This window comes from Eurytemora carolleeae, unplaced genomic scaffold (assembly GCF_000591075.1).
Source record: "Eurytemora carolleeae unplaced genomic scaffold, Eaff_2.0 scaffold1097, whole genome shotgun sequence".
NCBI classification, from domain to species: domain Eukaryota; kingdom Metazoa; phylum Arthropoda; class Copepoda; order Calanoida; family Temoridae; genus Eurytemora; species Eurytemora carolleeae.
The window spans coordinates 1-14,552 of record NW_019397044.1 but is presented as its reverse complement, the minus strand read 5'-3'; the positions used below and the strand labels follow the sequence as shown (position 1 = coordinate 14,552).

Below are 14,552 nucleotides of genomic sequence, written 5' to 3'. Positions count from 1 at the left end.
AAAAGACATAATCGAATTCAAGCTAGTTAAAAATCAAATTCAAGCTAGAATCTTTAGTTTAAAATTATTTGATAAATTTCTATCAATTCTTTCAATGGATAATATGTTTCAATTTACGGCCTATAGACGTGGTGTAGCTCTAGAACAAATTGGTTTAAATCACCATCTGAACAACTTTAATAGTTTTGTTAATGAGGAAAATTAATTGAAAACAAAGAGATTATTTTGAAATAAAAAAGAGGATGTAGTTTTTAAAATTTAAAAGCAAAAAAGATAATTTCAAAAAAATGCCTGTAGAAGCTGGACAGAGGGTGGCCTGGGATCAAACTTACTTTGAAGAAAATTTAGTAAATATACAATAAGTTGTACAATAATATACAATTAGTTGTACAATAATATACAATAATATACAATAAGTTGTACAATAATATACAATTAGTTGTACAATAATATACAATTAGTTGTACAATAATATGCAATTAGTTGTACAATAATATGCAATTAGTTTTACAATAATATGCAATTAGTTGTACAACTTTGGTTTTCTTGAAACCTCATGTTATCGTAACATTAAATGTTAATAAAAAAACTAATAAAAAGTGACCATCAAAGTGAGTAATTATCTGTAACGCCTAATTTAGGTTTTTTTTATCAATTGATCCTCCTGGCAATGTCCATCCAGGTTTCTAGATAGGTGGAACCAGGCTTCGCTGCCTACCTTACACCTAATTAATGTTTCATGTTTATAGTTTGATTTGTATTATTTTCATAAAGAGAAACTTGCCAAGAAAAGAATATTAATGAAAAAGACACAAAGGATCGAGTTTTTAGAAAACTTATATAAAAATTAATCAAACAACATCTGTATTCAATATGTTTGGATTACTAGATTTTTATTGTTCATGCATCAAATATTCTTTTCAAATAAAACAATCTTTCAGAGACATATCACGTTGGTTCGCCTGCTCCTATGTAGTTAGTGATATTAATCATATGGTTTGTTTTAACGATCCAAAAGATAAATTAATAAATTATAAATAATAAATTATAAAGATAATTTTTTCATTTTTTTATTAAGACTAAGAAAATCAACAAGATCAAAGATTAAGGTCATCTTTTCACGGAGGGTCACTTGAAATTACGCTTACTTTAATGAAAAAATCATTGTTTTAATTGCTTTTGATCAGACGATTTGATAAAATTTTAAATTGCATGTTATATGATTGAAAATATTATACAGCTATAAGATTTAAAATCATTTTCAAAAATATTAAAAATTTCAAAATATAAAATGTTAAAAACCCTTTTTTATTGTTTTTGGTGAGCTTTTGTGCACTTTCTCAACAAACTTGCAAGCTAAAAAAAAAGAAAAGCGTTTAAAATTAAATTTCCTTCCCTTTCCATACCAACACCAGATTAAGCTGAACTGTGGGTGTAAACAGACATACTGAGAAGAATTTTGTGCCACTAAGAACCCTTAATAAACATTTGGATTGAACACACTACACAGAATATTTAATCGGGGTTTAATCTTTTGTTTTTTTTTGACCAATTTGATTCTGAATGGTTATACGGATCCATTGTTCTATTGTACTACATCAATATCGGTAAAGGAATTGAGTCTTAGCCACAATTTAAAATTTTATAATTCCTATATTTTTCAAACCTGATGGGTTGAACTTTTGATATTTCAAACTAAAACTATTTGATCTATAACAGCATTCATAGTTTAAAATATCTAAGGTCTTGGATATTGGTTTGCAACGATGTAGCTAGGGTTAAACAAATCAGAGTTTGTTGCTAAGACAATTAATTCCTTGATTTAAAGTTTGCTTCAGTGTGGTTAATTATGACTGTCAGTATTGCAATGTGACCAGAAATCAGAACTTTTATTTAACAGTAAATTTTCCGGCAAGATATTAATTTATGAGAAACTAGCTTGGGTACCCAGCGTTGCCCAGGCCGGGTAGTCATAGTTAGTCCCACTGTTAACCCGCGATTTGTCGTAAATAAAGACCCACTCAACTTATAATCTCAAAAACAATGCTAAGAACATTCCCGTGGTTTCCCCAAGGTCCCCAATCCAAATTTGAGGCAAATAGGTCCAGAGGTTCCTGAGTTATGTTCGGAAAAACAAAGATTACACAACTGATGACAAGTGTATTATAAGAGATGAAATTATGAAAGAGTGAGTCTCTGCAGAGATAACTTTTTTTGAGGGATAAAGCATTTTTCCTCTAATCCAAAAGTGCCCACGTTGGATATCAAGATCAAAGGTTCAAGATTTTTTTATTTTTCCCAAAAAGATCCAACCTCAGATGAGGAATAAATATTGTTAAAAAATTGTGATTTGTTGTTTCTTATTCGATTCAAAAATGGCTAAATGGTTGTTCACACCTTTGAAAAAGAAGGGCAGTTAAAAAATAGAAATATACTTTTCTAAATATAGATTTTCCCATGTTCCGACCAACTTTTCTTTAACAATGGGATTTAAGATCAGAGGAAAAAGAAATATATCTAAAAGTATAAAAAAGTAAATTGAGTAAAGCATTAGTAAAGGTCATATAATTTTCTTAAATGATGGAAATTTTTTCTCTTTTCATCTGTACTCTTCATTTCTTTCAAGTTTTTAATGTTTGCTTTGCAATCCTATCTGCCAAAGAAGATATGGATTAAAAAATAAATGATGATAACTACTTTGCAAATTGTTTAAAGCCCGTAATGCCTATTTAAATGACTTCTACTTAATTATTAAATCCAATCTCAGTTCTCTTCAATCTTTAAAATAAAATGTTAGATATAGTTGCACGTTTTATATTTATCTATCTCCTCGGTTACACAAATATTCAATAATTAGCGAGAAATGCGCACACAGCACAGTATAGCTCCGTGTATTTATAGAACTGTCTTCTCTCCAACAGCCTTCAGCCAGACCATTACGCGCAGAATACCACGCATCCTTTCCTCACAGATGGTAAAGGCTGATTGATTGATTGGTAAGGAAATGATGACATGTCTTCTTGTCCAAGATGTTACGGACTATTGGCTGGAAGAAGGGGGGTAGAAGGCATTTCTATGCAGTTTGAAATGTAGAAAAATAAAGAATTCCAAAATTTTGTTTTGATTTTTGAGGTGTTCAGTCATCGTCGGGAATATTTGATGGTAATTTGGATTCTTTTTCCCCGGTTCTTTGATGGTACAAGAGAGGCAAATGCTTCGGCTCAATATGGACCCTCCTCAGATTTGTTATCACATTCGAGTCCATTTAGTATTTGTTGATGGTCACAAATTAAAATTCTGATGGTAAATTATGTAGTTTGGCTTTTAGCGCCTAGATGGCAGTGTCCATGTTGAATAAATTTCAAGCACATGTTCTGTTCTGGCAGCATTTAAGATTCCAGACTCAATGGTTGATATTCTATGGTTCAGCAGGTGGAATTATGCCTTACCGCACAGTCTGTCAACGAAGGGAGTGTAGGGGAACATACCGTCCTCATCCTCAGGGTCGCAGAGCTCAGCGAGCAGCTTCTGGACATCATCCTTGGGGATCTCATCTCCAAGATTGGAAAGAAGATTCTCAAGCTCAGCCAACATCATGGTTCCGTTGTTATTTTTGTCATAAAGTCTCAACAGCTCAATGAAGTCGTGGTAGTTTCCAGAGGACTCGGGGGTTTTGGCAGCTGTTTGGACTTTAGTAACAATATCATCGAACTTGGCAAACTTCTTGCCTTCCTCATCAGTCTGTCCGAGTCCAACACACACCTTAAATATCCAGTATTGTATGAGCTGACCAAATTGGGTTGTATCTATCGTTGTTTACCTTCTTTGTGGTGTTCATGCCAAGGGCGTACATGACGTCACCGAGGAAGAAAAGGTCAAGCTCACCCTTGCCATCCCAGTCATAGATGTCACAGATCTTCTTAATAGCTGAAACAACACTTATCAACTAATTGAACCAAACAAGCATAAAATTGTTTGAGATAAATGTCATGTTTGTTAAATCCCCCTCCTTCTTCTCTAGCTCAAAATATCTCCTAACACCGACTATTTCCTATTCCCCTATTCTTTAGAAAGGAACTCAGATTCTGAATTCTCTAAATATTTGGGTTCCGGTCCGGGGTAGTGCAGGGGAATTTACAGGACTTTCTTTTTTCAAAAATAGATTTTCAAGATATCCTTGATGGAGGGAAACAAAAGATTTCATTAAAAACACTGTTTTAAATATTTGAACAAAAAATTTAAAAATGTCAATGTAGCACTTTCTGTGAAAAAAATTTGCACTTTCCTTAAAAAAGTTTCATATTTGAAGGGTCATAATAACTAAAAACTTGATATTAAGTAAACAATTCGTCTTGGTTAAATTAGTCAGAAAATTTTGAAGATACAAATATATCAAATACATGATGCAGAGAAACCTTTTCAGTCCAATAACGAGTGTATTGTGGTGGAAAATTTGATGAAAATTTGATGAAACATGAAAAATATTTGAATTTAAAAGTTACAGATTTTCAAATGGAATATTGAGATTGTAATTCCAATCTAAGGAATTGAGTCTTTGCCACAAAATCAAATTTTCTAATTCCTATATTTTTATAACCTGGTGGTTTGGACCTTTTATATTTAAACTCAGATTATTTGATCCAACAGAATTCAAAGTCTGAAATATCTAAGGTCTACGATATTTTGTTGCAAAGATATAAGGATTAAAAAAATCAGAGTTTGTGGCAAAAACTAAATCCATTTCAAAGTATTTTTAAACAAGTATTATCCAAATATAAAATCCAGATTAAAAAAAAAACGAAAAATTCAACTCACCGTCAGCATCAGCCTGAAACAAAAATAAATTATTAGAAAAATTAAAACATTTTATACTTTACTAAAAAGATATAAATTGAAATGTTTTCAATTCTTAATTCTTACAGTAAACTTTGGTTGGCAGTGAATGGCATATCACTTTGTAAAATTAATTAAAAGAAAAAAATGTATTAAATTCAAATTAGTTCTTACCATTTTGTCAGTTATTTTTATTTGCCTCTCTTGACTTGACTGGAGGAGGAGCCGAAGTGACTACCCATTGTTTCCCACCTCACTATATATACCAGGGTGGGGGCGCCACTAGTTCACCTAGAACAATATCTCACAGAAAGCTTTGAAAAAATGGCGCCAAAAATTAAGAAATCCGCAAAACAGCCCATTTAAACTCCAAACCATCGATTATCCCCGATTACAATGTTGTATAAGAGATCTACAGAGTTAAGTTTGGATTAAAAATATTGATAATTCAGCAATTAATTTAGCTGATTTTACAAAAATAAATATCGGGCTGGGGTCCTGCATTCCAGGTAAGACGGGCTGGCCGGGCCGGCTACAAGGCTGACCCATCAAGAGGCCACAAACTTGAAGTTGGCTTGCTTCTAGTTTATTACTCATTCCTTGCTTCAATACGCTACACTATAATACTATATAACAGACAGACACATAAAAACACAGACAAACATTCAAATACTAACACAGTATGAAAAAAGTTGCGTGGATTACAAAACAATATCAAAAAATTTACTGGTTGAGGTTAAATGTTCAAAATTCCCTTTCTCTGGATTTGCCAAAAAAATTCTAGACACACTTTTAATGCAAAAATAAGGTAGTTTTACAATTTTTCTTTAGAATCTTTATAAATGCCAATGTCTTTCAATTATTACTTATAAGTTATATCTTGATTGAAAACCAATATTAGAATTTAGATAAAATAAAATCATATTTACAATAATATACAAGTTTAGATATTTGACTATAACTTGATAAATCATGGCTTAGCTAGTTCAACCAGCTTGCTGAACTACTCTTGACAAGATCACCCAGGCCCGTAGCCAGGGAATGCACCCCCCTTTCCCCTAAAATGGGGTACAACAACGAATTTGCACCCCCTTCCCTTTTAAATAATAAGTGCACCCCCTTTGGAAAAATCCTGCTAACGGGCCTGAGCTCAAATGACGTAACCAGCTTAAACAAATCTTTCTCAGGATTAAAATATCTTAATTAACTTTAAATGGTTTCATGAGTTATGTACATATACATACACATAAATTTCACTAAAAGGGGATCATTCATTTGCCGTACCGTCCCGTTTAGCCTCATACCGTCTGTATTTGTACTGTACAGCTTGATCTAGCAATTTATAAGTCGTCCAGGTACTTGAAATGGAAGTATACATAGAGAATAGAATATATATTAGAGAAGAATGATTATATATATATCGGTTTACAATTTGCTCATTATTTCGGATTGGTAAAAGTTAAAATATCAAGACACATGAAATAAAAAAAATAAGATTTATAAAATCCATAGCGATGTTTTTGAAAGGGTGTATCGCGTAATTTTAAGTGGAATTTTACATGAGGAAAATTGTAAAAGGAAAACATTGAATTTTACTAAATTTAAAAAATCCAAAACAATTTTTTTGAAACATAGAGAAAATGTTCACAATTGAAAACGATGATGGGCGCGAAGTTTCCTGAAAGCCTGGTTTATTATTATCTAATTAGTTTTTTCTATTTTTCTTTTTTAATATATTTCTCAATTTGGTTTTATTTCTTATTTATCTTTCAATCTATCTATCTCTCTTTCTATCTATCTATCTATCTATCTATCTATCTATCTATCTCTCTTTCTATCTATCTATCTATCTATCTATCTATCTATTATCTATAAATATATATATATATATATATAGATTAGGTGACTCATTTTGCAACATTTTATACAGAATACTTTTAGTATTTCAGAATTTAAAATACATTTAATATTCTAGTATTTAAAATTAAACATTTAGTATTTTAGTATCTAAATTACATTAAATATTTCAGTATTTAAAATACATCTAGTATTTTTAGTATTTAAAAATAATTTCCACATTTCATACTTAAACTGGAAAAAGTATAGTGTCAGGCTACATTTTTATAACAAAATATTAAATATTGAACCCTTACAATTGAAAGTAATTGCAAAGTTTGGTGCAAAACACGGTTTGGAAAATGTTTTGATATTGTAACATTTCACATATTTGAAACAATGATAAGTACTTTTCAATACTTTTGAGAACTGTAAGATTTAAATAATGAAACAATAAAAATGTAAAAAATATATTTTAAGCTGAAAACTTCAGAATAAGATATCCTAAATCACGATCGCTTAATCTGATTATCCAATTTACACACTTTTGATTTTCTTCTTAGAATCCTCTATTTGGTTATTTCTACTGTATAAAAGTTACGTTTGATAACAATCACAGATACAATGCTATAACGATTGGACTAATATCCGATTGAATTAAAGTCAGCTGTTCACAAGCCGGCTTTTAGAGCATTTAAACAAATATAAGTATGTTAATATAAAATTATTAAAAAATATATTTTAGGACTATTCTCAATTTGAATGTTATTCTTATCAAACATTGATCCAAAACTTACACTCGTTCAATCGATGTTTAGTTTAATTGATCAATACCAGAAATCAAAACCAGGTTAAATTGGTTAAATAAACTTCTTTCTTGGATTTCGAATGCGTTTTTAAATAAACTTGTGTTTAGTAAAACCAAGAGTTTAAGCGGTGGTGTATTTTTCGACCTACTCAAATCCACTACACTCCATTTCCGACCTACTAGCACGTGGTTTTACAGCTGCTATATGGACTTGTAGCCGCCGCACCGGCCCCCTAGCCTGTCCTAGCCGCAGTGCTCGGCCCAGAAATTTTCTTGACCTAACCTAACCCTCAAATAATACAAAAATAAACAGCTGGCGTAGGTCCGATATTGCAGTAGGTCGGAACGTTAGTAGGTCGGAAGTTCAGTAGGGAGGATGTTGCGTATAGGCGAGGTAACATTACCGTTTAAGCATTAATCTTGATATCCACCACTCTAAAGTTTTCAGCTCTGCTCTGATATATCAAAATATAACGACAGAACACATTGAAAAATACTAATATTGATATTATTTACAATTTAACAGAAAATGCGGGAAATTTTTTATTAAAAATGGAAGAAACTTGAGTCATCTTTATTTTTTATATTTAAAAGAATAATGTTGAAACAAAAAGTACTTGTGCGTAAAATTAAAACTAGAGGAACTACGAAGTACGAGGTCACAAAGTAATATCCTAAAAGACTAATATAGTACATATATAGTTGTTCACAATTACAAACCAAATGAAGAACTAAAAAGTTTACATAAAGTATAATATATAGATATAGTTTCTAGTCGGAACATATTATCTTCTCTAACTTTAAGTAATTCATGAAGAATGGGTAATTTCCATTCTTGGTCTACATCTACATTTGTGCTACATTTTAACTGATGAAGACTAGCAAATTTTTCACAAACATTAGTCATTAACTGTAGTCCAGATCGACTCAGAGATAATAATATAATTTATAATAAAACTAAGTTTATTATGAATTATAGGTCTAGCCGTTGTATCAGAAACTTCATGTTAAATACTTTTTTGTCTGGATTATTATTCTTACAAGGCAATTATAGAGAATCAGACAAGGAAGAGAGAAGGAAAACAAACGTCTCTAGATTAGGAATAAATTTACAGGGGGCAATACACTAGGAGGAGTTTCAGGTTCTTGGTAAGGAGCAACAAGACAAGTACCATTGAGATGCTTGGCTCCATGATCAGGAGCCTGGGGTAAAGTAACAAGACCGGTAGCAGTGTAATGTTCAGCTCCATGAACAGGAGCATGGGCTACGGTAATAAGACCAGTACCATTGAGATACTTGGTTCCATGAACAGGAGCACTGCAGGGTAGAGATACAAGATCAGTAGAATTGATTTGCCTAGCTCCGTGAACAGGACCATGTGGTGGAGCAACAAGATCAGTAGAATTAAGATGCTTGACTCCATGGACAGGAGCAACAAAGTCAGACACAGTTTTAATTGTAAGCTCTGGTTGAGATGCTATCATATACTGAGGAAATCTTACAAAACTCAGTTGAGTTGAAGAACTATGCCTAGGTTCAACAAGAGGAGTGTCCCATCGAAGGCATCTTAGTTGTGCTGGAGGACCTAGAGGGGCTGGATGAGCTGAAGGAGTTGGATGAGCTGGACCCACAAGTTGAGGCACAGGAAGAGATACAGGCTTGTGTAAAGTTAGAGTTGAAGATTCTTGAAGGGGTAGGACTTTGACGGGACTATGAAGCATGATGCTGAGCCACAATCTAGGTGCCTCCTTATGTTGTCTTAGATAAAGCTTGAAGTAAGATACAACTTTGGGGTTTCTTGAATAAGTGTAGCTGATGAAGGTGTTAATGGCACAAACAAGAAGGCCAGGGACTGGAGATTTTTCTTTATAGTAATTTTGAACTAGAATCAGAACAAGAATGAGACCTACTCCGAGTGCAAAAGTAGAGATCAAACTCTTGATATTGATCAGATGTTTGTACTGTTCGTGTTCTGTAATGATGATATTGCCTCTATGATTCTTTTTGATGTAATATTTGTTAAATTGGAAGGATATGACTAGAAAGGTGAAGGTGATTGACACATTCACCAGATGAATCATTGTTTCTACATTGACCTCTTTGCTTTGATCCAGACCAGTAAGGTATGCAACATGAAGGGTCACATAATCTGAAATGTAAATCTTGAAGGATTTGTGGTTTAAAAATGGGGGGGGGGGTCAATTTCTGTAAATAATTGCACATACATACAAAGATACCAATACCTGGATTCAGAAAGAGAGGAATTAAAACAAAGGGAAGGTATATGATAAGAAGAGAGAAGAGAATTCTTCTAACCGTGTTGCAGGGGTCTAGTTCCATATACCAATCAAACTGAAAGTATATCGAGAATGTTTTCTTTACTATTTCTTCTATCTACATGTAATCAATGCTGGAAATAAAACTGCCAGCTTCACAATGTCTGACTGAATGTACAGTAATACATGTTGAGGAAAAAAAGTACATCACCATTTTAATATTTGTTGTGATGATAAAAATGGAGACCAAAACATCTTTAGTTCAAACTTTTTCATTGCTAAATCAGATTGCACAAGATCTACTGAAGACTTTACAGCAATTTAATCAACCATCCCTGGATATGGTTAATTACCTTAAGAACTGCAATTGTTCTAAAGACTGCCTGGATGAACACAAGTCCACAGGCCACCAGTCCCAGGTACATTATCAGGACCCCTGCCCATTTTGCCAGAAAGAAGGGAAGGTGGGAAACCGCTGATACCCACATACATTCCAGGCACTAAATAGTCATATGTACAACCAGCTTTGTTCAGTTGTATATCTATATTTTATAAACCTTGTCCCTTGCTCTTTACAAATAATGGTTTTCCCTGGATGTTAGGTATGTTTAAGTGGACTGTGGATATAAACCACAAAATTCTGAAATCAGAAGAGTCAGGTAAATCTTTGAAATTAGTTACTCAATCATTAAGCCTAGTTATCTTAAATACTTACATAGATTGTAACTACCCAATTACTGGTTACAATCATGTATCCGTTGATGAGCATGATGAGGCTCCTGTTCACCTCTAGGACAGAGTTGAAATATCTCCTTGTCATCCAGGAGAACAGGTTGGAGAGGCAGAACAGCATCAGGAACACCAGGAACATTATCACACTCAATTCATGTCCTGATTCAGCAGAGTGATCTACCATGCCTACGGAGTGTTCCACTGTGTCTTCAGAGTGTATGACCATGTCTTCGGAGTGTTCAACTATGTCTTTGTAGTGCTCCACTATGTCTTGGGAGTGTTCTATCATGTCTTGGAAGTGTACCACCATGTCTTTGGAATGTTCTCCCATGCCTACGGAGTGTTCTCCCATGTCTATGGAATGTTCTACAGAGTGTTCTACCATGACTTCAGAGTGTTCTACCATGTTTACAGAGTGTTCTACCATGACTTCAGAGTGTTCTACCATGTTTACAGAATGTTCTCCCATGTCTATGGAGTGTTCTCCCATGCCTATGGAATGTTCTACCATGTTTACAGAGTGTCTATAATAGAGATTGTTAGCATGCATACATATTTCTGCAAGAAATTAATATTCAACTTATTTATAATTACAACATAACTTAAGAATATTTGTATGAGGCTGTTGAATTTGACTGCCATTTCTGAAATACTTATTACTCATTCCCCAGTGCTCGTGTTCTCTAACCTAACCTATATAGCATCTATAAGCTGCAGTTACAGAAAAAATAAATGACCTGTGTCCGAATTTAATGAATTTGGTCTGGCGTCTTAAATCCGCGAAAAACCGGTTTTAATTGTGCACCGGCTTAAATCTTGAAACAATGATTATGGTTTTAAGTGGAACCAACCATATTTGAGCTGTGGCTTAAATTTGAGCCGCGACTAAAATTCTTTAAATTCGGCCACAGAACAGTTTAACATGTCAAATACTCTGATCGAATTTTTTAACTAGTCAATTTGATAGAATCTCATATGAATAGAAGGAGAAGCTTAAAGGGACTGTAAGCATAATAAGTGACCCTCCATGCAAAAATGGCAATATCCGATCTACAATGGTACCCTTAAAACCTTAATCTAATCAAAAAAAGTGGAATAACCATCGTTTTTCTTGAAATGTGTTGATTTCTGAGAGTTCTTCCATGGCTTCTTTTAAGCAAGAAATACGCAAATCTTCAGAGAGACCGCAAATGAAAATAAAAAGTTTAAAGAAACAAAATACATATTTATTCCCATACTTGATCAGACAAAGCTTTCGATGGTACTGTTGTAATTCAGGCATTGTCATCTTTGCATGTAAGGTAACTTGAATGTACAGGCCATTACAGTCGATCCCCTTCAATCTTTTATCCGAGCATGGTGATATTTAATTCAAAATCAGAAACATCTTACAGGGAATAATCAAACATACACTTTTAAAGTGTTATAGAGATTATAGCACGAATACATTTAGAAGGACAGAATGTAAAGCAAATTAATTCAAGTCGAAACATTGAAAGTACTCTCAGCATCGAGTCCAACTCTTCAGTACTAAACAATGGAACCTGGAAGCCCTGGCCTTTATAGAACTATTTAACTATGGTAACCTGTCTCTCTCAAAACAATCTCGCATCCAACCCATCAAGAGGCCTCATTTGGAAACCACACACTAGATATAGTGGCGAAGCCTAGTTATAAAATAAAGTATCAGGTTTTCAAATCAAATCAAATTTGATACTAGCTGAAGTGCCCGGCGTTGCCTATGGAATTTTAGAAACCCTTAAAAAAAATTAGAATTTTTAAAAACAAAAAATTCGAATTTTTGAGAGAAAAAAAATCGAATTTTTTTAGCCTATGTTACCGCGGGGTATTTCAGGGTTCCCTAAAAAATATCAACCCATTCGTTCGAGCCGTTTGGCCAGCTAAAGGGAACATTTATATGAATGTATAACACGTGTAAACGTTCTAAAATAGTTTCATATAAAACGAAAATTCGTTCTTTGTACCAAAATAAATGTTTGAAGAATTTTTTTCTAAACTTTAGTGCACGTGGATTTAACGGTTCTGTCAATATTCCAGAAAGCTGTGACTTTCGATCACAATATGACCTATCAAACATAATTTGTAAGCCTTTTACCTTTTATACTTTTTTGTCGGCATATACATATTGAATGAAAATGTATAGAATAAACAAATCCGTCAAGTAAATGATTGTTGAATTATAGATCAAAACACGTTTGATTTCAAATATAAGATACCGAATGCTGCTCACTCTGGTTAGTCCGGGGTTAGTGCTGTGATTTTGAAAGAGTGAAAGCCAATTCTACCAGATTGATGTGAGAAATGGGTCCTTCATAAACTTTACAAATTTTATAAATCTTTAAAAGAAAATGTTCCTGTGGAAACCCTAGACACTAGACAAAAAGTTTTGGACAATCTGCCTCAGGAAAGCTTTGTTGCTTTCAGAGATTACAATTCAGAATATTCTGTGTATTTTGAAATATGTGAACAATCCCTTTAATAAACATAAAATTTTTATATAAATTGAAACAACCTAGCTGACTGCTCCACTGAAATCATGATGGCTTGTAACAAAATTCTTGTTTTATGAAGATTTTTATTTATATTTTTTACAGATACTGTACAGATAAAAACAGTGGTTATGTACACTGTACACTGTGTGTACAAGCTGTATACAGTCACAAATGTGTACACACACTAGGTTTAATATGTACATTGTAACATTACACATGTAATTTATTAAGAATTTATGTAACTCAAAGATCCACACATGGGTATTTGAGCAATAAATACTATTTATTCCAGAAACATTTAATTTTTTGATTTCAACTTTACTTTCCTTTCTGCAATTTTATCTCAAAGTTTTATTGCATAGATTAATAACAATACTAGCTGATAGAACACTAGATGTCGTCTATTCAAGATTCAGAGTTTTTTCGTTCACAATAACCCTGAGGAAGAAGCCCAAAGGTGTTACGCGCAGGCAGCGTTGAATTACAAGACAGCTAGAGAGAGCATGCGCGTATCTCCTTTGAGCTTCTGCCTCAAGGTTATTGTGAACGAAAAAGCCCTAAATCTTGAAAAGACGACATCTAGTGTTCTATCTGTATTGTTATTTATCTTTGTTTCATTGTCTTAGATAAGCTTTACAGAGAGCTTTTGTTATTTTGTTTTGATTGAACCAGGCAATTTAATATCATACTGATTATTTTAGCTTTAATCCTAATTAAGGATTTTTTTGTAAAAGAGATAGCGGAATTCTTTTTATAAGTAATTAGCATTTCTCAAACTTCATTTTAATTAACGTAATTTTAATTGATTAATTTTAAACTCTATGTTCTAAAGAATTAAAGTGACAAATATCTAAAATTGATGTTTCATTGTTTAAATTACAAATAATTTCATTTTATACTTACATATATATATTTATTAATTCATTGTTTTGAATATGATGAGAATCATTGAACTATTGCTTATTCCATTACTAAATAGTTGCACTTTCATGAGATGATAATGATCAACGGATTGATTTTCGGCCCTTTGATTTCCGAAAGATCTCTCTGCTGTCATGTTGTGGTTTTTTTGATTGATTGATTGATCCATTATTTGACGGGAAGCCTCTCGAGGGTTATGAGCTCAACATTGTTGGGAGCCTAGATATTGAAATTTATTAAAATACTATAAAATATATTAACACATTTTGAAATCTATTAAAATATTTTTAAATAATCATGCAGATTGTATTCTTTATACTCAAAAAAAGGCAGACCACATTTTTAATTGTAAAGTCGTCTGAACAATTGTAAATTAATTCCGGGTCTTTCTGATTAGTACTGTATATTTAAAAATATTGAAATATATTGAAAAATATTGTAAACATTGAAAAATATTGTAAAACATTGAAATATATTAAAATGCTTATATATATTTCAATGTATTTTACTATATTTCAATAATTAATGATAAATTTAAATATATTGAGAAATATCAAAATATGTTGTAAGGTATTGAAAGATATAAAAAGAAAACAATATAATTGTCAACCATTAACATTAAGACCCCCCCC

The 14,552-nt window shown here is 32.6% G+C and overlaps 3 protein-coding genes across 3 annotated transcripts; all 3 read right to left on the bottom strand.

The window, feature by feature from the left end:
* Nucleotides 1-2,798: 2,798 nt before the first annotated feature.
* LOC111711376 (myosin light chain alkali) lies at nt 2,799-5,105 on the bottom strand. Its single transcript, XM_023485718.1, has 4 exons — nt 5,008-5,105; nt 4,816-4,828; nt 3,821-3,927; nt 2,799-3,762 (listed from the first exon to the last, which is right to left on the bottom strand). Exons 1-4 carry the CDS (start codon nt 5,008-5,010, stop codon nt 3,439-3,441), a joined length of 447 nt encoding a protein of 148 aa, XP_023341486.1. The 5' UTR covers nt 5,011-5,105; the 3' UTR covers nt 2,799-3,438.
* Nucleotides 5,106-8,227: 3,122 nt separating this feature from the next.
* On the bottom strand, nt 8,228-10,245 carry LOC111711375 (uncharacterized). The gene is made up of 3 exons (XM_023485716.1): nt 10,108-10,245; nt 9,722-9,830; nt 8,228-9,627 (listed from the first exon to the last, which is right to left on the bottom strand). The coding sequence occupies exons 1-3, from the start codon at nt 10,240-10,242 to the stop codon at nt 8,570-8,572; spliced, it is 1,302 nt and encodes a 433-aa protein (XP_023341484.1). The 5' UTR covers nt 10,243-10,245; the 3' UTR covers nt 8,228-8,569.
* Nucleotides 10,246-13,056: 2,811 nt separating this feature from the next.
* Nucleotides 13,057-14,141, bottom strand: LOC111711377 (uncharacterized; the record flags this gene model as incomplete). The annotated part of the gene is given in 1 exon segment (XM_023485719.1): nt 13,057-14,141. A coding segment is annotated over 1 exon segment (53 nt), but the record flags the coding sequence as incomplete, so codon positions are not given.
* Nucleotides 14,142-14,552: the final 411 nt, after the last annotated feature.